The following is a 22,593-nucleotide window of genomic DNA, read 5'->3' on the forward strand; positions in this document are numbered from 1 at the left end:
ACCAGTGTCAAAAGAAATTTCTTCAAGGAACGTGAGTGCAGAATATTCAGTGTTCCTGTGGATGAGGATCAGATGGTAGATGTCTTTTAATGGTTGCCTAGACTTCATTTTCCTGCTCAAATAATTGATCAGGCTGGTGCTTCTTTTTTCTCTACCTATTTCCTGAATTTATGCAAATATGACTAAAATCTAATAAGTATTATTATTTTACATAAAATTCCCAGGGTAAAAAGAAGGCAAAGGAGACTTAAGGGCTCTTCTCCATGTCTTTCTTCTGCTTGAAGTAATAGTGAAAGCAAAATATTTCCAGTATTTTTCCTGTTGAATTGAAAAGAAGTAGTCCATGTAGTCTGATTAGGACAGGCAGTCTTAACTACCATTTCATGGTTCCTACCTAGGATGGGCAGATGCAGCACGCACTTAAATTGAAAATTAGAGGCTTTATTGTTCTGGCCTAACGATGAGGCCAAATGTTCCAGTGAGCTAAGATGGGAAGGTATCTTTTGGAACTTCCAGTAACATTTCTAATGTCTTCTTAGAGAAAAAAATCCTAATCTGGAAGAGGATGTATATTTGAAAACATAAGATAAAAACCTTGAAATACAAGATAAATTGAAAAATAGGGGCAACTCATTAATTTCATCAGATTAGTTTTATCCCCTTGCAGAACAAGCAGAGTGCTGTCAGCAAGGGTACGTGTTGCCGCACATGCTCCCCAAAAGCCTTGGGTCAGTTGCTTTGCATGGTTTCATGCCACCTGAACTTTCAAGGAATGTTAACCTGGGTCCGAGTGGTTGGAAACTGGTTGTCGAAGTACTGCTTAGGCTATAGAATTTCTTGAATAACATCAGCTGTGATTCTGAATAATAATCTTCATATATAAAAAATGAAAGGTTTTTGTTTATACGTACGTAGTGCTAACATTTTCATAACAAAAAGGTGTAAGTCATAATGACAGAACAAAACATGACTAGGACCAGTCAACAGGAGAAGTTAACTCTGGTAACATCTAGTAGGCCATTGATTTCTCATTATATTTCTTTCTGGTAGGCCAGAGCAAGTCAATGAATGTTATGAGTCTTTCAAACCCAAGAAGCTAATTTCACAATGTTGCCAAAGGACTAAAGTTCTGAGGTTAGGTTCAGAGTTGTGATACTGTCATGGTAAAATTGGACATTGTGGATAAAATGCTACCATATGAGAAACTGTAAGTAGTAATTCTAGATGAAAAGATCATGAAAGTAAGTCATTTACTTGGGAATTAGTATGTATACATTTAATATATGCATACATAATTGCATACACTAAATAAAATGGATGGAAAGAGAAGTAATTAAAGATTTGATTATATCAAATTTGGACTAATGAGACTAAATTATGGTCTTAGGTACATACAGAAGATTTTTCTGGCTTCTAATGTTCTCCACTCCAGTTTGGAACCTGTTTTGTCATCAATTTCAATTTTGCGTTTAATGAGAAATAATGCAACCACATTTAGAAGGTTTTAGGCTTCATGGTTACTGGGAAAATTACATGAAAACATACAGCGTAATATAGACAAATGTGAAATAAGTCTGGAGGCAACGAACCAAGATACAGGGTAAATGTGACTATAATAGGAAAATCCCCAAGGCCATCATTTTAGTCTTTTGATAGAGTAAAATGGCAAAGAAGTTACTCAGATCCATTAGCAGAAGGGAATATTGTATTGGGTTTGTATGGTAAGGTTTTGGCAGTGGGTGGCTTCTGTGAGAAGCTGCTGGAAGCTTCCCCCATGTCTGATGGAGCTGATGCCAGCCAGCTCCAAGATTGACCTGCCACTGGCCAAGGATGAGCCCATCAGCATCAGAGGTAGTGCCTCTGGGACAAAGTATTTAAGAAGGAGAAAAAACCTTGGTAACTGCAGCTGGAAGAGAGGAATGAGAATGTATGAGAGGAACAGCCTTGCATACACCAAGGTCAGTGAAGAAGGAGGGGTAGAAAATGCTCCAGACGCTCAAGTAGAGATTCCCTTGCAGCCTTTAGTGCAGACCATGGTGAGGAAGGCCGTCCCCCTGCAGCCCATGGAAGTCCATGGTGGGGCAGATATCCCCCTGTAGCCCATGGAGGACCTCATGCCGGAGCAGGGGGATGCTTGAAGACATGTGTTATTTTTTTTTAAGGGTTCCTAATTCCAATGCAGTAAGTCATTGAGAAGATACTTTAAAACTAAACATGTGCTAAAACAAACTACTTCAGATGCGGAATAGAGAGGATAGCAAATTTTCATGGCTGCCTATCAACAATGAAATGTTTTCCAAGCTTTATTCAAGCCTCAAGAGAAGTGGAGCCTGAGGTTTGGACATGAGCTCATATCTGCCTCTCTTCTGACCTAATCTGTTCATGTTCCAGACAAATGGCAAATTTCCTCAGATACCTGTAAACCTTTGTGGGAAACATCAAATTTATTTTTTTTTCCTTCATCTCTGCTTTTAATTTTCAACGAAAAAGCTTCGTGGGATTTTTTTCACCAAGGTTTTTGGCCTTCAGTGTGTTTTTACATTGTTCTGTAATTTCTCTTAAAGGGCTTCTGTTTCATTTGGAAAAAAAAAAAAAAAAGGAAAAATAAAACAAAGACTTAAAAAGACAGAAGAAAAGAACTTATGGAGGGTTCATTTAGTAAAGTAGCAGAAATGATTTGAATTACATATAGGATTCTTTCAAATCTGTTTTTCAATTCTGCATTAAGGCCCTAAAAGGTATTTGTTAGCAAGTACTAGAGGTCTTGTTTTGTTAACTTCAGACAGGAGAGAATGCAGGAGTCATATTTTTCTGTATGTGTGTTTTGTCCTGAGATGATATACATTTTTTCCAGCAGCTCAGTCACCTCTAGCAGTGTGAATACTGATTTTTTCAGAGTACTAAAGACCTATTAAATGGCAGAATACAAAACAATCAGCTATATGCTATTTCAAAAAACTGTGTTGCAAATTCCCTCATTGTAGGTGCAATAATGTTATCTTCTAGAGGAAAAAGAGCCATGGCTTACATGATGAGCTGAGTCATGCTTTCAGAAGTAGTATTAAAACAAGTTTATGTTGACTTTGAAGCTTTTACTTGATTTTCAATATCTATTCAAGGGAAGTGATGCTGAGGATGACTTTTCAGTAGTGGTCCATTTAGTAGGCAGAAAGTGAACACATAGGAGTGAAACCTGAGATCTCTGCCAAGTATATATGCATTATCTCCCAATAAGACAATAAGTTCTGATAGAAGTAATCATTAAAGGGGAAAAGTAGGAATATGAAGAGTAATAAAACCACAATGGCTACTTAGTGCGTTTGCCCAGGTGAGTCTGATCTGGTTGCACAGCCAGAATTGAGGAATTTTTGTGTTAATTGTATGAAACAGACTTTCGCTTTTTAAACTGATTTGCTTTCCTTGCATGAATTAATTATTTTTTCTTCCTCTCCTCACTGACTGTTGGCAGTCTCTATGATCTGTTTTCAGAAAGCACGTGTTTAAACCAAGAGTTTTACATGAAAGTTTGGTTGCCATTAAGGTTTCTTGCAGGTTTGCTCCTACTCAGCAGAGGCAAAGGTTTTTATGTTTTGTTTGCTCTGTGTGGAGTGTCTCATTGTGATGGTATTGCAGGGAGTGATAGGACTACACTACTACAGGTTGGGTAGAGAAGGACTACACTACACAGCTAGAGGTTGTTTGGAGAAGAGATTCAGAACAGCCCTGTGGAGAAGGACTTGGGGCTGTTGGTTGATGAGAAGCTTGACATGAGCCAGCAGTGTGCGCTTGCAGCCCAGAAAGCCAACCATATCCTGGGCTGCATCAAAAGAAGCGTGACCAGCAGGTCAAAGGAGGTGATCCTGCCCCTCTACTCTGCTCTCGTGAGACCTCACTTGGAGGATTATGTACAGTTCTGGTGTCCTCAACATAAAACAGACATGGAGCTGTTGGAGCAAGTCCAGAGGAGGGCCATGAGGATGATAAGAGGGCTGGAGCACTTCCCGTATGAAGATGGGCTGAGAGAGTTGGGGCTGCTCAGCCTGGAGAAGAGAAGGCTGTGTGGAGACCTCAGAGCAGCCTTCCAGTATCTGAAGGGGGCCTATAAGGATGCTGGGGAAGGACTCTTCCTTAGGGACTGTACTGGTAGAACAAGGGATAATGGCTTCAAACTTAAACAGGGGAAGTTTAGATTAGATGTAAGGAAGAAGTTCTTTACAGTGAGGGTGGTGAGGCACTGGAATGGGTTGCCCAAGCAAGTTGTGAATGCTCCATCCCTGGCAGTGTTCAAGGCCATGTTGGACAGAGCCTGGGGTGACATCATTTAGTGCGAGGTGTCCCTGCCCATGGCAGGGGGGTTGGAACTAGGTGATCTTAAGGTCCTTTCCAACCCTAACTATTCTATGATTCTATGACTTCAGCAAAGCAGTTCATATGGTAAGAGAGTTGGGTACATATTGTGAAATTGGTTGTATGAGTGTGTTTGCTTGCCTCAGTAAATGAAACACTTGAGTAAGAATCAAAACTCATTTCATACATTGATAGATTGTGTTCCTTACATCCCCTGAAGTGAAGTGAATTTTGATTGATACACGTATTTCCTTTAAACTCCAGCTGTTTTTTACCATTATTTCCATCAGCTTTTTCCTTATCTACACTTTTAAAACGGTAATTTTCCTGAGACTTTCCAGGGGCATATCTTTAAACTCTTTGTTGCAGAATAAGCCTTTTTATTTGTGTGCTCGCCTGGCTTTTCCCTCCACAGCTAAATGCGTTAAGTGGTGATGGGAGGAGTGACAGCTGTCAGAGCGATTAGTATCGGATCTCAGCAGCTGAGTACTTAAAGTAGATGAAAATTTTGTCTTGTGCATAAATTAAGGTATGAGCAATCGCATGGCGGATGGCAGAAGAGACCCAGGACCTCCTTTCAGTCCTATTTTAAAGGTAACCTTTTCCTGTGAAAACAATTAACAGCTTCTTCAAAAATGGTGCTCTTTAAATGAAACTCATTGCTTAGCAGAGAGCCTATGTCTCCTTCTTAGATTCTGCGCAAACCCTCAAGGAAACAAATACTCGTGGTTTATATCTCTATTTCCTGTATATATATCTATCTATCTCACTATTTCCTTTATATAGGAAATAATCATGCAAACGTGAATTTTACCCACAGTCCATGAATTAGTGGTTTATTTGAATGCGGGAGATGAAACATCTATTATCAAACAGGGGTCAAGAGCATTACTTGAAGTAGTAAACACTAATCCTACTAATACAATCAGAGCCTGCAGGTTTGGGATCATACTGGTAACACCTTAGGGTCGTAGATTGTAGCTTTTATTTCTTCTGTAAACTGCTGAGAATACGAGACCTGTAAAAATGGTATTGCAATGGGCACTAAGGCTTGTAAATATTTTATCTGAAGGAATGAGATACATACGTGGACAAGTTTAATTTCTCCTGCTGATACTCATTCAGGATTTTAAAGTTAATGCTGTTGTTGTGGAAAAAGGTGCTGCAGGTACTTTAATCATCACCAGTAATGGTGATGGCTTCAGTTTTAATTTTTAACTAAACAGAGACAGCACTCCCAGCAGCCCAGTGCTTCCACTAGTGTGATAGAGGATTGATTTAGTAATTCAGTGAAGAGTTGACGATAGAGACTGAAATTCAGCAATGTGACCCTAATTCAGCAAAGCACTTGCTTAGCTTCAGTCAGATGAGTTACTTCAGCAACATTAATAGAAATGAAGCTCTACAAGTGGGTTAGCACCTGCCTGGCAGAGATGGAGAGGCTGCCCATGGGTGAGTAGGGTGCAGGTGCTCACACGCCTTCGGGCTGTTACACTTTTCTGTGATGCATTGGATGATCTCCATGAAGATCCACCACTCTCTGGTGAACCAGCACCTGCTCTGAGGGCTACGTCCAGTTCTGCTCGAATTGAACGCCTCTTCTGGCTCCTCAACTGCAAGCTGGTTTCACACGTAGAGACAAATTCGAGCTTATCTGGTAAATATAAGGACTTCTCATAGCTTGTTGGCGCACTGAGAACATTTAGAACCACAATAAAAGGCCAAGTTGCAAGTGCAATAAGCTGTAATTAACTATTATTTTTTCCTGATGCAATAATATGCTGAAAATTGCAGAGACTGTTTTAGGAGAAAATAAGGAGTCAAAATACCAAGGAGAGTGAGATAAACTTTGAAAACATTTTAGACATGCTCGACTGTGATTTGCAACCAAGATGTGAAAGCTGTGTGACGCGGCATATTATTGTGTCTCTTGATGTAGCTGTCCTACAGTGCATTGAGGTAGGTCACACAGGAAAACAGAGATAACCCAGGTAACTGTCAGGAAAATATTGGGCAGTAGTGATAATGAAATGAGCAGCTGTATTTTTTAAGAGTCACTTTTGGTTTCACATAAATAATATGTGGAGTATAAATAAAAATGTGAGCTGGGGAAGTACATACTTATGCGTGTATGCATATATACATGCGTATATTTTAAGAGTAGTTTCATCTGTAAAAATTCATAACACACTTGCATACGCATATATATACTGAATTGAATTGGGCAAGTCATAATCTGTTGACCTCACGATAAAAACAGAGGGTTGTACTTTAATTTTATTGTTGTTTTAGTTCTTTACGCCTGCAGTAGGCTTGTACTCACTTGAGGGGTTTTATGTGTTTTTTGAATACCTCATTCACCTATGTGTTTTGACACTAGCTCATTTCTGGGAGAGGAAAATTCATTGGAAAATATGCCGGTGCTTGGGTGCATCATGCCAAGTAATGATCATTAACTTGCTATCCCGATCTTGGGGCATGAGCTGCAATTCTACAAAGAGCTCCGGAGGAATGATGCAGAGAAAGATGGACATCCCTGGACGATCTCATTGGTCCTTCCTCTGCCTTGTTCTCTCCAGGCTATGCCAGCTCTTTCCCAGTGTCCTTGTTTTGGCTGAGATAAAGAAATGGAGATTCTCATCCTTATTGCTCCCAGCACCAGCTCAGCCCTGCGGAGGACACGGAGCGGATTTAGGAAGCCCCTCTCTGGTCCTGCACTGTGGTTTGACAGGGTATCACATCTGCTGCTGCATTTTCTTAGGCACTTAGGAGAGGTCATAGTGAAGTTCTTGTTTCTGCACCTATCCAAGGCCAGGGAAGAGATAATACCTTCCTGAAGTTGAAAATACAGTAGCTCTGAAAGCTCTATACGGACAGTAAAGCCTGTAGATGCAGAATACCCACTCAATGCTTAAAATGTTTAAATTCATGAAATTAAAGAAAATTCAGAGGCCAATCAGACAGGAGGAAAATGCAATTGATAATTAGGGACTTTATTAAAGCCATTCTTCTTTCAAAATATCTAGGGTTTTGCAGCAGAAGAGATTTTGTGCTGCAAGCTGGAGAACGCCTGAAACTGCTGGGTTAAGTGTTACTGGAGCGTTGTGAAGATGTCCCGTACTAAGCTGCCATGTCTGGAAGGACCATGGGACAAGCATGCTGTTACTGGCTCAGCCTCCTGTCCAAGCTAGAGCTCGCAGCAAGACTAGCCTGGACCCATGACCCGCTCAGGAGGTAGTTTATCCTCCGACAGCTCCAGTATTTTCCTCAGATCTGAATTTTGCTGGACTGTACTTTCATATACAGCAGTATTATAGTAAAGCCATGGATCTGCAGATATTCCATGCAGTCTGAGGAAAAGGTGGGTGATTTATCCAGAACATAGCATTGAATCAAGGGAGCTTCATTAAGAGTGAAGTGGTAGAACAGGAAATTCTAAAAGCACCACCTAAAATAGACATCTTCAAATATATAATTTTAAATTAGCTTGTCTAAATATATTTTATTCCAGAACTTTAAAATAACTGCTTGATGAAGTGTCTAAATTATGAATGTTCCTTTCTTAGTAATTCTTGAAATAGTGGGAAATTGTGGAAGCCTATAGGGGAGCTGCTTGTGTGCCAAGGTTTGAAAAGGCCAAGAGGATGCCTCAGTGGCTGTGGGCTCCATGTCAGATTAAAATCATATGTTATTTTGACCTGTGACCTGAAAGTAGACAAGGCAGTGACAAACTTTATAGATAACATAAGCACAAATATGTTATTTTGTGAGAGCAGGAATTAATAAGCAAAACATGTCACTGATTGATCCAGAGTAATTATGGCAGCTTGGTACAAGCAAATGCTATGCATGAGAACATTCCTCTGAATTAAAGAGGCCAGCTGGACAGACTGCAGGCTGTGCTGGGAAATGCAGACAGGGAAAATCTTGAAGGTAAAGGCTGCTGAGCATCTGAATATCCCACCCAGTGCAATGCAGCAGACAAAACTGTTGATGCGATTTGGAGGACTGATGAAAATGGGACCCTTGAGTAAGACTAGAACCTCTGTGCCTTTCATTGGGAAAAACTCTGCTGAATAATTACATCCTTAGTTCAAGAAGAAAATTAAAGAAGTGATAAAGGCAACCAGGGTGAACCACAAGATTGGTTGAAGAATTGGGAAATATACTTAATTTGAAAGAGCCCCTTTTATTTATTTAATTTGTCAGAGAAGGTTACAGCGTGGTTTGATCATGGTCTGTCGCTGTCTGTGCAAGGAAAAGAAATATAAGAATGGAGCCTTATAGCCTACCTGACAAAGATATGAGGAACATCCACTGCTGAGAAAGGATAAGGGCAGACTTGAAGTAAGATAACACTTTTTTTCTTAAATGAGAATAATTAATCAGTAGAACAATGTAGCAAGGGCTGTGGTGTATTTTGTATCTCTGGGAGAAAATGGATGAGTTTTTTAAAATATGCATGGTAAATCAAAAGGTGATTAATTCGGGGAAGTCCTATTCTGATTTATACATTAGGTAGGACTAGATCATCATAACATACCCTCCTGATAAGTCTGTTCCGCATGCTCTCATTTTCCCACCGGTAAAGTGACAGTGAGGTGTCAATCTCCTTCACTCGGGTATCGCAAACCCATTAGTATCACAGGCAAAATGTGTCATAGCAATTAAACTATTATTACTTTTGCATCAAAGGTTAAGGCAGTTGCAAGAACTGAACTGCCTGTGATGCTGACTGACAGTAATTCAACCAGCTCAGTCCATTCAAGCTACATTTGTGCAGTTTGTGCTATATTAACACTGAGATTCTGAAGCAGTGCGCTAAAGGACATTATGCAGACACAGACTGCTTAATTTATATTAGTTTTTTAAAAATTAATGTGTCTTATCCTGGCGAAGCAACTGAATGAAGCACAGTGTTTTCTAAAACCTAGCTCTTACCCAGTTTTCAGTTATTCCCGTTTTCTGGTTGTAATTCGAGCAGTGCAAGAGTGTTTCAGGAGGTGGCATCCTCCGTTGGCATGATGCTTGGCTGGTGCCAGCTCAGACGTGGAGTTTCCCCAAGGCTAGGAGGCGGAACACATGCTGGCTCCATCCTGCCCTTTTTCCTGTTTTGCAGAAACCATCTGTATTTTTTTGCCCTCTAATTTGGTAGTTGCATACAGGGGAAAGTGGGCTGTAACAGGGTCTGTATGGCAATGCCTGCAGGACAGGCAGTTCTTTATCCCATTTCATCCTCGCGTGTGGTACAAGAGACGTCAGCTCTTTCAGTCCAGCCTTACAGGTGAATTAATGAAAACCAAAGACTTATGCTTTTGTTTCCTGGAGCAGGTGACTTAGCTGCTGTCAAGACAATAGCTGTCTGATTTATATTTTGGTGAACAGTGTATGTCTACCTCAGTCACTTTTATTCTCGGTGACCTTGGATTACTTAAAAATCATTTGACGTTTTTGCTTGCTAATCGAATTAGAGCTTGTTGATTCCTTTCTCTTTGATCAAATTGCAACTACCTCACCCAGAGCAGAAGCAGGGGAGTGTAATGAAGTGCCTGTAGCTGCAAGGGCTGCTTCAAGCCCCTTTCATCTATGTGCACTTCACTTTTAGTGCCGAGAACAAAGGTCGTCCTGTGCCAGGGCAGCCGGAGGAGAGGGAGGTTTGTGCCAGCTGCACTGAAAGCATCCTCACTCTTTTCCATAATTCATATTCTGCCTCTGCTCTCATTTTTGTACTCAGTTGGCAGGTAGGATTGTTAAACAAATAAACAAAAATAAATCTGCCTAGCGTATGCTTTTAGGTTTTAACTAAATGAAGCTCTTAGATGCTTTCGTTAAGACCTAGCTCTTGCTAGCTGTTCACCTTAGCTCTACAAGAAAGATGAAATGACTGTTTATTTATTTATTTTAAGGTTAGCATGGACAGAGAGCTACATTCTACTCACTGGCCTGACATCTAAAATGAGAGCTAGTGTTAGTCTGTAGAGGGGACCATATTTTTGTTGGACTTAACATATTTTAGTTTGGGCTTGCTGTCCTGGCAGTAACCACCATGGCTACCATGCAGTTCCCAACTCTTTGTTGGTTATGTGGAGAGAATAAATCTAATTTTGTTTTGGTTTTTTGTTTGTTGGTTTGTTATTTTTTTTAAATGGAACCGGAAGGTTTTATTACTTCTTGGCAATGACTTCTTCATTCTCTGTGTTCTACACAGCTTAGTTAGTAATGCCTTTCATGCACGGCTCAAATCTTTCTTTTACAAGGATGCTCATTCTGAGCATCTGTCCTCAGTTTGTGTTAATGACTTTGTTTGAATGAGATAATTTAAAAGTTAATGTACAAGCCTGAATAAATGACATGAGATTCCACCCATTAACTTGCCAGGTACATCAAGGGGTCTGAAAGTATAGTAAGCATCATAACAGACTGCAGTAACATGTCCAATATTATATATACTACTGTAATATATATTCTCTCTTATCTATTTGCTTCTCAGTTTCTCATTTTCCTTTCTTTTAAGACAGTGTGATAAAATGAAGATTGAGGCCATATGAATGAATAACTCAAAAATAAGTACCTTTTCAGCACACTTTCTCAACATTTTCCTCTTGCAGAGTGACAAACTGTTGCCAGTGTTTAGCACTGGGGTTTCTCGGGGCAGCATTTCCGTCTGCCGGGCAAACTACACATGGGGTGATTCAAGTGGATTAGCAGTTTAATGTAATTTTTGAGTTGTTTCAGAAACCAGCTTGCATGATTGTGTAAATGTTATTGAAATGTGATCAATTGATGGCATTTTTCCTTATGAGATAGTAGTTTGGTGACTAATAGTATAAAAGAAAGTAAAATATGGAGGGGCTGGCTGACGCGCTTTTTTTTTTTTTTTTTTTTGAATGTATTTTTCTTCTTTCTGTTGTATTTCCAAGCATGGTGGTGGCTCTCTAGGTAAAAGAGTAGTTTCCTTGTTCTTTTGCAAGAGCACAGATCCATGCTCTGCCTGTGTATGGACCTGGCAGAGTCACAGAGAGAATCCAATGATCTCCTGTCTGCAAAACTTCAATTCCTGGTAGTTTTATTTGGAAATTTTGCTACTGAATTAAAAACACAGCATCAGCCAGGATAAGTTTCTAAATACACCTTCCGTGAGCAACTCCCTATTTAGTTGTACTAATACTAATATAGTAATATAATAAATAGTAATATAATAAATACTAATAATTTGGTTGGTAGCTTTTTTACATACTGACATGCACTTTTATCTCACTGAAGTCTCATTGCCCAATGATCAATCGTCTGTTGCGATGGGTTTTGCAGCCCTTGGATGTCATGTTAAAAAGAAAGGGACACTGGCAAGAGGTGGAGGTTCATGGCAGGGGAGCTGTGGTGATGCCTTGTCCCACCACCATGTTCCCTCTCGCTCTGCTCTTTCCCCACGGGAAAAGACACAAAATGTCCCTCCACACCAACATTGCATTGCAAAAGTGGAAAAGGAATGAAATCATGAATAAAACCAACTAAAAAGCCTTTATTACAGATCAGGATTACTACAGAAAAGTAATAAACTCATACTGTGTTCCTCTAGCTTCCAATGTACTTTTGTCAGTTTTCAGCTTCTCCAATTTTCCTTTTTGACACGGTTACAGCAGTTGCTTTTAACTTTAATGAGGAGCACTGGGGGAGGAGGAGAGCTGTATGGAGCAGGGTGGTGCTGGCTCATTAACTGACCTGCCTGCAAACGAGAGCTGGTCCCCACTGCCCAACAGGGGACTTGTGTAGAGATGGGGTTCCTGCTCCAGTGAGTAAACCTGGGAAATCCATACTGCAAAGAGGCGTTTCTCTTCCAGCTAGACAGGGAAGGGAGTCTTACATATACAGAAATCTCACGGGGACATCTATTAATTACACTGGCTTTTAATTATCTGTCACTGATATGTTACATGACCTTGCGCAAGTCATTTACTTTATGTGTGTGTATCTATGTGTAAAATGCTTGTGAATTATTTAATGTCTACATATTGCTTTGAGATCCCAAAATGAAAAGCATTATAGTTGCAATTATCAAGTCTAATAGCATGGTGCATGCTGGTGTCAGCACGAATCTCAGCAGAGCGCTCCAGAAAAGATCCTTTGCTGATCCTTAACGTACCGTGTGGAACAGGAGAGAGATCATGGAGCATCCAGGGTCAACAGTTATTTTTCTGTCTAATCACAAATACTGCCTCCTTCACAGATGCATAGGAAGGAAAGGTTGTAGAATATTCTTGCATATTTTATTTTTCTTCAGTTTTCTTGACGAGATGAAGGTTAGTGCCTGTAAGTACTTATCTTGAATTAACTCAGAGTATCTTGATGCTTTTATGAAAAAAAGAAAAAACACCAAGTATGCCTTCTGAGACCTTGGAAAGTATTTGCGACCTTACATTATGTTTCAGAGTTTTCCTATTAACTTAATACCTATTTAGGCTATCCTTAGGCACGTAGGCAAAATATTATTAAAAAAAAGAAAGATAAATGGAGATAATGCAGCTGTATCTGCAACTTTCTTACAACCTAATTTTCTCTTTCATGTTATTTACTTAAAATTTAGCTAATTGTCAGTATCATATTAGCTTCAGAAAGCTTGTTCTGTGATATATGTGTTCCTATTATATAGGGGTTGACAGAAATAACGTTAATGCATCTGAAGATAAAGTTTGACCCAATACGCAATTATGAAATGCTCGTTTGTTCCCGGGGCGGATGGTATGTGGTCAATAACTGTTTTCTGTACTATAAGTCATGAAGGCAGCAATAAAATAAAATCTTTAGGTAGTTATAAATTGACAGATATCTGTGACCTTAGTTTTCTCTTCCCCGGCTGTCCATTAATGGTGCCTTACATAAAGGGAACATTTATCAGCATCCTGCTTCTGTGGTCTCCAGCTAGGGAAACCCATTCAGGAGCCAGAACAGCACTTTTACCTGTTACAAGGGGAATTGTTTATTTCATCTTTATGTTGTTTTTACCTTGTTGGTCATACATGAAGCAATGTTTTAATGTGGAAAAAAGTCCTCTCTCCATGCCCAACTCCTCTACTGGTAGCAGGGAAGTCCTTCTATTTCCTAAAAGTGCTCCATAACATTATTAAAATAACAGTTCAGTGTTATGATCCGTTTGAAAGATGTATGCTCATGATTTGTCTATAAACTCAGAATTTTATGGACATTTACATTAATCCTGTAATATTCTACGCTGTGGTAGAATATGGTGGTCTACAAAGTGGCTATGAACAATATTGAATAAAACCTAGAAATTATACAGAGTGTATGCTATGGAAACTTGTAGATGGATGTGTGTGCGTGCATTCCAGGCCTTGCAACTCGTCCTCCGGTGATCTTGTTTCAATACTTTATAGCCTTTTTCCGTGAGGATGAACACGTCTAACTGCTGCATCTGCTCCTCGGTGCTGATGTTGCAGTAGCCCAGCAGCAGCCAGATGGAGCTCCCAGCGATTTCACAGGGTCATTATCAACCTTACTGAACTTATTAGGGCCTGGCTACCAGGAGGGCAATAAAGTGGGAGTTGTGATTAGTCACCTGACCATACAAGCTTCCCCCCAAAAAATCTCAAGAGGCTTTGTATTATGTTATTATGAGACACAGGTTATGCCCTTGGCAAGTTTTTAAAACTGATTTTTGGGAAAAAAGCAAATGACACAAAGCCACAACTACTAATATTTTGTGATAGGAATTTCTAAATTAATTCCTGACATGTAAACAAAATATTTGTTGATGCAAATTACTTAGAGAGTCCTTTTTTCCTAATAATTCTCTTTGTACTTGGTTAGCATGGAGGTATGATCCTTCAGTAAACCTGGCCTTCACTCCTGCTCTGACCCTGTGTGAAAACTTTCCAAATAATCTTATCTCTTTTAGGTTTTCCTAAGATAGCTGCTATTTGAACCAATGCAGAGACAATAATGAGTTTTCCATACATAAATGGTCTCTCCTTTTCCTTTAAAGAGCTGGCCCCTAAAAATAAATGAGAAAAAGTACCTTTTTATGTAGATAAGATTAAGACTTTTAGCTCTTCAAGTACAGCACAGGTCATCAAAACACTGCAAAAGGATTTCTTCTTTTGGTAACAAAAGTGGGAGCAATGTTAAGCTTTGCTTTTTCACTCTGTTTTCTGGATGCAATGATGAAGAATCTTCACCTTTGTTTAAAAAACTGAAATTGTATTCTTCCTTAAGTGTGTAATCAGCGCATTCATTAATAGAAGTACATTTAATAATGTAGTAAATTAAAATAAAAGCTCCTATTTTGATTATTTTTCATTTATACAGTGCTAGAGTGGAAAGATTAGAAGCTTTTCAGTTGGCTAAAGATAACCTTAGAAAATGCAAAGTGAGAAAGAAGTGCGGTTCTCTGCCCTCTCCTTGTGGATTTTCTCCTTTCTTAGTCTTTTCTCCCCAGCTGCTGCTCAGCTCCCAGTATTTTGCTGTAAGGATGCATTTGAATCCATGGGCAGCTTTGGAAGTTTGAAGGCTGCTCTGAGTTATGCTGAGGGACAAGGATACATCATGGTTAGCTGCAGAACTGGAGATTCAGGCTGATTAAAATACATTTCTAATACATTCAGTACAAAGTGGGATACATGTCTCAGGTGAGACTGCTTTGACTACAAAATCCCAGCTCTGGCTGTAGGAGTGTCTCTCCATCTCTTCCTCTTTCATGCCCATGGGATTGTGATGATTTACCATTTGAATTTTTGGTGGCTCAGTTCTTTTCCTCTTGGGAACCATGAACTTCCGCAGTTCTGCAGTATATGACATAAGCTGACCTTCATGTTGAAAACTAAAGAAACATGAAAACAACCTAAATCATTAAATAAGACAAGTAATACCTTGCTTCAAGTGAAGAATGAAGTTTTATATAGAATAACAGCTTCATTTTTCTTTTATTTCTCCAAGGCTGGTCTGAGGGAATATACACTGAGATCATACTGTCTTTCTACCTGTCAAGCATGGAGTTCAGAGTAAGACAAGGATACAGAGCTGTAGTAAGAGATAGAAAGATAGTAGACATAACCTACTATTTTTTTAACAGATGTTAGTGGAATTTTAGGATTTTGTGCTTCATCTTCTTTCCAACGAGTCATGCATTGTAACACCATAAAGAGTTTTTTCTTCAACTTCTTGCAATAACAGTTCCTGAATTACTGTATATAACAGGAAAGAGTGATAAACACATATGTATATATAAATGTAGAAAAAAGATTTGTTTATGTGAAAATCCAATTCTACTGTCAATTTTAGATCTGGAGGAACTCCAATGGCATTGACTTAGATTGTCCTGACTCCCCTTAATGCAGGCACAACCTGGCATATTCACTTGATGTAACTTTATTCTAAATTCGTGGTTTGCTCAAGGTAGCAGTGAAAAGTACAAGGGATATTTTTAATAACTATTTGAATCTGTGAGATGACAAAGCCAGCCTTTGAGAACATGCAATTGAAAGTCTTCCTATTGAGAAAGCTGACAAGGTTGGGCACATGCTGACAGCAGTTATCTTTCTTGGGTCAGTAGAAACACATTCCTTATTCAAACATGCAAAGAGAGGACACTTTACATTAGGAAATGCTGACATTTCTCGGAGTTTAAATTGTTCCCTCTTGTCACAAGATCAGCTGTCATCTTGCAAAAGGTATTTCTAGAAATAGGGAGGTCATCCCAACACACAGCTCCCTAAACTACCTGTTTCTACTGGCAAATATTGGATTAGTCCCCAGGTCTCTGCTACAGCTTCATTACAACCAATCTTTGACATTTTTGGTAATAAATGCAGCCTGCTATGACCCTTAGAGGGAAAAGCCTATTTGTCTGGAGACGGTGTTTGAGACCCAAACCCAGACACGCTTTCCAAGGCATTGTGGAATTCCTACACAGCCTTTCAAGGAGTTATTTAAAAGACCATAGTGAATGACAACATGCTTCACTAGGGACCTGCAAACAGGACAGACTTTAGAGCATGTTCTTCATAGAATGGTAGAATGATAGAATGATAGAATGATAGAATCATAGAATCATAGAATCATAGAATCATAGAATCATAGAATAGTTAGGATTGGAAAGGACCTTAAGATTATCTAGTTCCAACCCCCCTGCCATGGGCAGGGACACTTCGCACTACACCATGTCGCCCCAGGCTCTGTCCAACCTGGCCTTGAACGCTGCCAGGGATGGAGCATTCACAACTTGCTTGGGCAACCCATTCCAGTGCTTCACCACCCTCACTGTAAAGAACTTCCTTACATCTAATCTAAACTTCCCCTGTTTAAGTTTGAAGCCATTACCCCTTGTCCTACCACTACAGTCCCTAAGGAAGAGTCCCTCTCCAGCATCCTCATAGGCCCCCTTCAGATACTGGAAGGCTGCTCTGAGGTCTCCACACAGCCTTCTCTTCTCCAGGCTGAACAGCCTCAACTTGTTCAGCCTGTCTTCATACGGGAAGTGCTCCAGCCCTCTTATCATCCTTGTGGCCCTCCTCTGGATTTGCTCCAACAGCTCCATGTCTGTTTTATGTTGAGGACACCAGAACTGTACATAATACTCCAAGTGAGGTCTCACGAGAGCAGAGTAGAGGGTCAGGATCACCTCCTTTGACCTGCTGGCCACGCTTCTTTTGATGCAGCCCAGGATACGGTTGGCTTTCTGGGCTGCAAGTGCACACTGCTGGCTCATGTCAAGCTTCTCATCAACCAACAGCCCCAAGTCCTTCTCCACAGGGCTGTTCTGAATCTCTTCTCCGAACAACCTGTAGCTGTGCCTGGGATTGCCCTGACCCAGGTGTAGGACCTTGCACCTGGCTTGGTTAAACTTCATAAGGCTGGCATTGGCCCATCTCACAAGCGTGTCAAGGTCCCTCTGGATGGCATCCCTTCCCTCCAGCATATCAACCAAACCACACAGCTTGGTGTCGTCAGCAGACTCGCTGAGGGCGCACTCAATCCCACTGTCCATGTCGCCGACAAAGATGTTGAATAGGACAGGTCCCAACATCGATCCCTGAGGGACACCACTCTTTACTGTTTTCCAACTGGGCATTGAGCCATTTACCACAACAATTTGTGTGTGGCCATCAAGACAGTTCTTTATCCACTGAGTGGTCCATCTATCAAATTGATGTCTCTCCAATTTAGAGACAAGGATGTTGTACAAGACAGTGTCGAACGCGTTGCACAAGTCTAGGTAGATGATGTCAACTGCTCTGCCCCTGTCCATCAGTTCCGCAGCCCCATCATATAAGCCCACCAAATTGGTTGGGCAGGATTTCCCCTTAGTAAAACCATGTTGGCTGTCACTAAGTACCTCATTGTTTTTCATGTGCCTTAGCAATGAAATGAAATGTTTTTCATGTGCCTTAGCGATGAAATGCCTTCATCTGAGGGACCTTCTGCCAAGTGAAGGTCAGGGCTATGGCATGATCTTTACAGGAATATACACATTAAATTTAGTTTTCAAATCTGCTTTTTTCTTGCACTGAGTAAAACAGAACACTCGTCCTCTCCCAGAGGTGTCTGGGGTCTGCTGGTGCAGGATAAGTTGCCGCATTTTGAATCTTGGAGCATGTGGTACTGATGTGCTGTCTGCGGGGGACAGCCTTGGTGACCGAGCACCCACCAACCGCATTTACTGTAGTACTGAAAAGTTTAAACCTTTGTGTATGCTTTTATACAAAACTACATCGCATCAAAATGGGTCCTATCTTGTATTTAGTTTAAGTTACATCATTCACACCAAGAAAAAAGATCCTTCTGACTCAATAGGGTTGCACACTGGGGTCTGTCCTAATCCTTTATCCAAAGGACTTTGATCCTACTAGCTGATATGATTCCCTAAATCTCATGGACATCCTCTTTTTTAGAGCTCCATTAACCTTTTGGGGATTTTCCTCCCTTTTGTGGTACAATATCTAGCATAAAGTATCCTCAGTCTGTGACTAGGGCATTTTGATAGGGCTGGGTTGACATGAAATAAAGAGTGTTTAGAAAAGTGTTTTCATCTCAATGTGGAATAAGCATCACCTTCTGTGTTGTTATTTTAAATTATCTTTGTCTGAAAATAGAATTTTAAGGCTTTCATCCAGAGCCAGGGCACAGTACAATAATAAAAGCATCCTACAGTGCAAGGCTGTTCTGGAAAAATCTCACTAAACTCCCACTTTCCAACATTTCACAGACATTTTCTGAAAAAGAAAAAAAATATTTCTGTGAAACATTAGAAGTTTGGGGAGAAAATATGTCTGCAGTTTGTTCAAGCCTTCTCGTATTGCCACAATGTAATTAGAAGAAACGTGAAAACAGCATGTGTTTTTATTTCCTTTTCAACCCACCTCACCAGCCTTCTGCACATAGGCATAACTTTAAAATATTCAGTACTGAGAAAAAACACATAGAGAGCAAATATGGGAGTGCTTGACATTTATTGAATATATAAAATATTTTTAGAATGTATATTTATAGTGCTTGACATTTTATATATACATGCATACATATTTCCAATCTAAATGTATTACATCTGTCTGCTTTGGGGTGTTAGGTTGTCCTTATTTGTGACGTGTTAGGTTGTCCTTATTTGTGACGTCCTACCTGTGTTTGATACTGCATAATTTCCACCAAAGTGATTATGCAAATTACTTACTTTAATGGTGTCCTTAAGAAAAATACAGGGCACACCTATCCCACCGTAGGAAAGGTGTTGGTGAGTGAGTTATAATTGTTAAATACATCCGGTTTTGTGTGAAACTCAACACCCAGATATGCGTATACTGAACATGAACTATTATTTAAAAAAAAAAAAAAAAAAAGCAAGAATCAAGCTTTCTATCAGTCTAGAAAAATACCAGCAATTAAAAAAATAAAAGAAGGAGAGATGAGGGGAGAGGAGCACCAGTTCTGCTGGAGAATGAAAAGCTGCAGGCAAGTGGGGTCATGGTCCTGGAATGTCTGTCGTAAAGAATAACGTGTGAATCCGTGAATTACAAGTCTATAAATTAATTGCAGGCTTCTGGTGACATCACAATAAACTATGCTAATGAAGATTGAGTAGTTTATAATTTTGTCAGAGCTCTGAAAAATGACATGGTTTATAAACTACATAGATACTAGTGTTTTTCTGTGAGTCAGTTGAATAAATTATACTAGGATTCTAGTGTAAAAAGAAAAAGTGCTAAAAATTCATATACGGATGTGATTCTGTTGTAATATTTTTTCATTCAGGTTTTTCTTACACAAAGACTTCATTTATTTTTCCTTGAGCCATAGTATCGATGGTGATTCTCCATAACTCAGCCACTAAACTGTCTCTTTTTTGTGTATCTCTAATGTAAGGGATACTAATTTTTTAAATGCTCTTGATCATCATCCTAGTCACTAATGTTCCCTTATGAGTGATGTTTTAGTCGACAAAACATTCACAAAATTTCCTGCATTGTGGCTGTGTGGTCTGGAGGCCCTGATTTAATGTCTGTATGGCCACAGATCAAGAAGAGCCTGGCCTGGAGCGTTTCTGAGCCAATACACGCATCTGTCTAAGCCTTTTTGGTAGGAAATTAGGCAGCTAAGTTAATCAGGACACCTCATCAGTTTTAATTTGCATGATTGGGTTTGAGCTGAACTGGATCGGGAGCTTCCAGGTATCCTAAATTATTAAATATATGGTAAACAAGAGACCAACGTGAAAGAGGAATCTAGAAGATGAGGCTTGAAGCCAGTGCTGGAGGGGCCCAGGGCATAATCTTATTTAAGCATAGGTAACTTAGCTCAAAAGCAGAAACAATTGCTCAAATCAGGAAAAGGCTGACATAAAAACTTTGCAGTCTTACTCTGATCTGCTTGAGTTTATGCATTATATACAATTTTTAAATAATCCCATTTCTCAAAAAGTATGTGTACCTACAAGTTTGGGTGTTCACTGGGAGCATATGATTGAAGAGGTGATGATGTCTAGGACTCTGCCTTCATTCATCACCAAAGCTGGAAAATCTATTGTAAAAAAAAAAAAAAAAAAAAAGGAAAAAAAAAAAGAGAGATTTGTAGTTAAGATGATGAAATCAAACCCTGAAGAACACAATTTATTGGTACATCTGCCATAGTATTCCTGCTGGACGTGGGTTTTGTCGCTTACACCATGCATCATATATTGTAACTGTTTTCCTCTTTTTCTGTATCCTCAATGAGACTTTTTGGTCTGATGTGCAAAAAACCCCACATTAGTATATTGAGTACTAAATCATATCTAACCAGGCAAGAAAAATGGGGGGTACTTCTGCCGTTTCACTGGTAGCTTGGCTAGTAGCACCTCTTAGTGTCCACTTCCTATGAGTTTAAACACATCTGTGGCTCACGCAGGTGTTGTAGAAATAGGCACCAGAGAAAAACCCCCCGCTGGGAAATTAATCATTTTGTTTGCAGAGAAAAGTTTGAAAACTATAAAGCATGAAGCTGTGTACTAAATAGGAAGATTGAAATTAATCCTGAATCACTCTTTCAGCAAGCAGGGTCCTCCTGGAGCCCCAAGGGAGGCTGCAAAGAAACCAAATTTTACCGTGTGATTGAAGAGCATGCTGTAATCCTTGCAAACCTGAGGTCTGAGTTAGGGGTGTGAGGGCAGCCTCCATTCTAACATTTCTTAGCTTTTTCCTCTGCAATTTACTTTAAAATCTTCACCTTCTTTTAATTTAGAGAGGGTTTTTAATATTTTGGCTTTATAAATATTATAATCAGACATTGGGAATGATGGCTTGAGAAATACAATTGGAGTTTCTGTCTGGAATAATAAGTCATAGGTGCTTAGAAATTAATCTATTCTGGCTTCGTGGCAACTGTGGGTATTCAAAACAGAGACCGTCATTCCCCTACGAAAGCTGGTGGAATGTACGTGGGCTGCTGAGTTTTCGCGTGTGCTTTTCAGTACAGCGCGGGGGAGGCTTATTAGAAATGTGATGTTATTAGCAGTTTTCCTCAAATTGCTGATTTCCATCATCCTAGTAGTACAATAATGATGAAATTAAATTAAATTAGCATATCATATAGCATACTGAAAAACTGTGAATACATTATAGTAATACAAGGCAACAGATAATTGCTAGCTTAATAAGAATTCATTTTTGGCAAAGATAAGTCAACCTTTTTCTTCCAATCACTAGGGGCAGATTTCCTGGTTATTGATTATCTCCTCCTCTTCTACAAACCTAGTCAGAAGTCCTTCTTGGTTATATGCGAATGTCTCTAAATATTTCTAATTCTGTGTCATTTGTTGGTGGACTTGTCTTGTACCTGTATGTAGCTGTCCATACGTTGACTTGAAGGACTTTGTTATATACAGTTGGCATCTGATCCTTTGAAATGAATGATATTTCATTACCCGTATATTCACTTAGTGACAATTATATATATAGTTTATTATACATAAATCTTACATGTCTTCTAAAATGAGGTTTTAATTCTTCCATTTGGGGAAAAAAAATGACATTGATGGTTTAAGTGTATTTTCTAGAGTAAATACTTTCCCTGGTATTAAATTTTTAATAGGCTCAGGGTCAAAGAGAATAATTTGAATTACAGAAATGTTTTCTATTTCTCTCTAATATTCTTCAAGCTTGTTGAAATTATTTAGTTGCTAAGCCTTAATTTTTGTCTACTCATTGCCACTTTCATTTTTTCCCCATCTCTTTTGCAGTTCCACCATGGTTTTTAGTTCACCCTTTAAACCTTTATGCCTATGAGAGTATGGACGTCGAGTTTGAATGTACTGTGTCTGGTAAGCCTGTTCCTACAGTGGAGTGGATCAAGAATGGAGAAGTGGTCATTCCCAGCGACTATTTTCAGATAGTGGTAATTATCTGGCTTTTACTTATTAGATTTTTTTTATTATTAAATTAGTTGTGAAACGTATTCTGATATTTCATCCAATTGTTACCTTCATAAACATATTAGACTTCCCAAAGAAAACAGAATACAAATTAGGCACATTGCACTAGGATGTGTTCACTCACATATGTTGACACTGTCTCTGAATTTTAGTAACATTTGAATGAGTTACTATTGATAATATTATTTACCATGTTAATTACTTCCCTTACCATTGTCATTGGTGAAAAAAATAATAGATCTCCAATAAAATAGCACTTGGGCACAAGGGGTTAAGAATCACAGAGTGGGTTGCATTGGTAGGGACCTTAAAGCTCACCCAATTCCAACCCTGTACCA

At 39.4% G+C, this 22,593-nt stretch overlaps 1 protein-coding gene across 1 annotated transcript in view; it reads left to right on the forward strand.

The window, feature by feature from the left end:
- DCC (DCC netrin 1 receptor) overlaps positions 1-22,593 on the forward strand; it is a 594,156-nt gene that overhangs the window by 334,100 nt on the left and 237,463 nt on the right. The window contains exon 6 of the mRNA XM_030470251.2: positions 22,064-22,218. Within this exon, the coding sequence (XP_030326111.1) occupies positions 22,064-22,218 (155 nt within the window). The remainder of the gene's footprint in view (positions 1-22,063; positions 22,219-22,593) is intronic.

This window comes from Strigops habroptila, chromosome Z (genome assembly GCF_004027225.2).
Source record: "Strigops habroptila isolate Jane chromosome Z, bStrHab1.2.pri, whole genome shotgun sequence".
Classification (NCBI taxonomy): Eukaryota; Metazoa; Chordata; class Aves; order Psittaciformes; family Psittacidae; genus Strigops; species Strigops habroptila.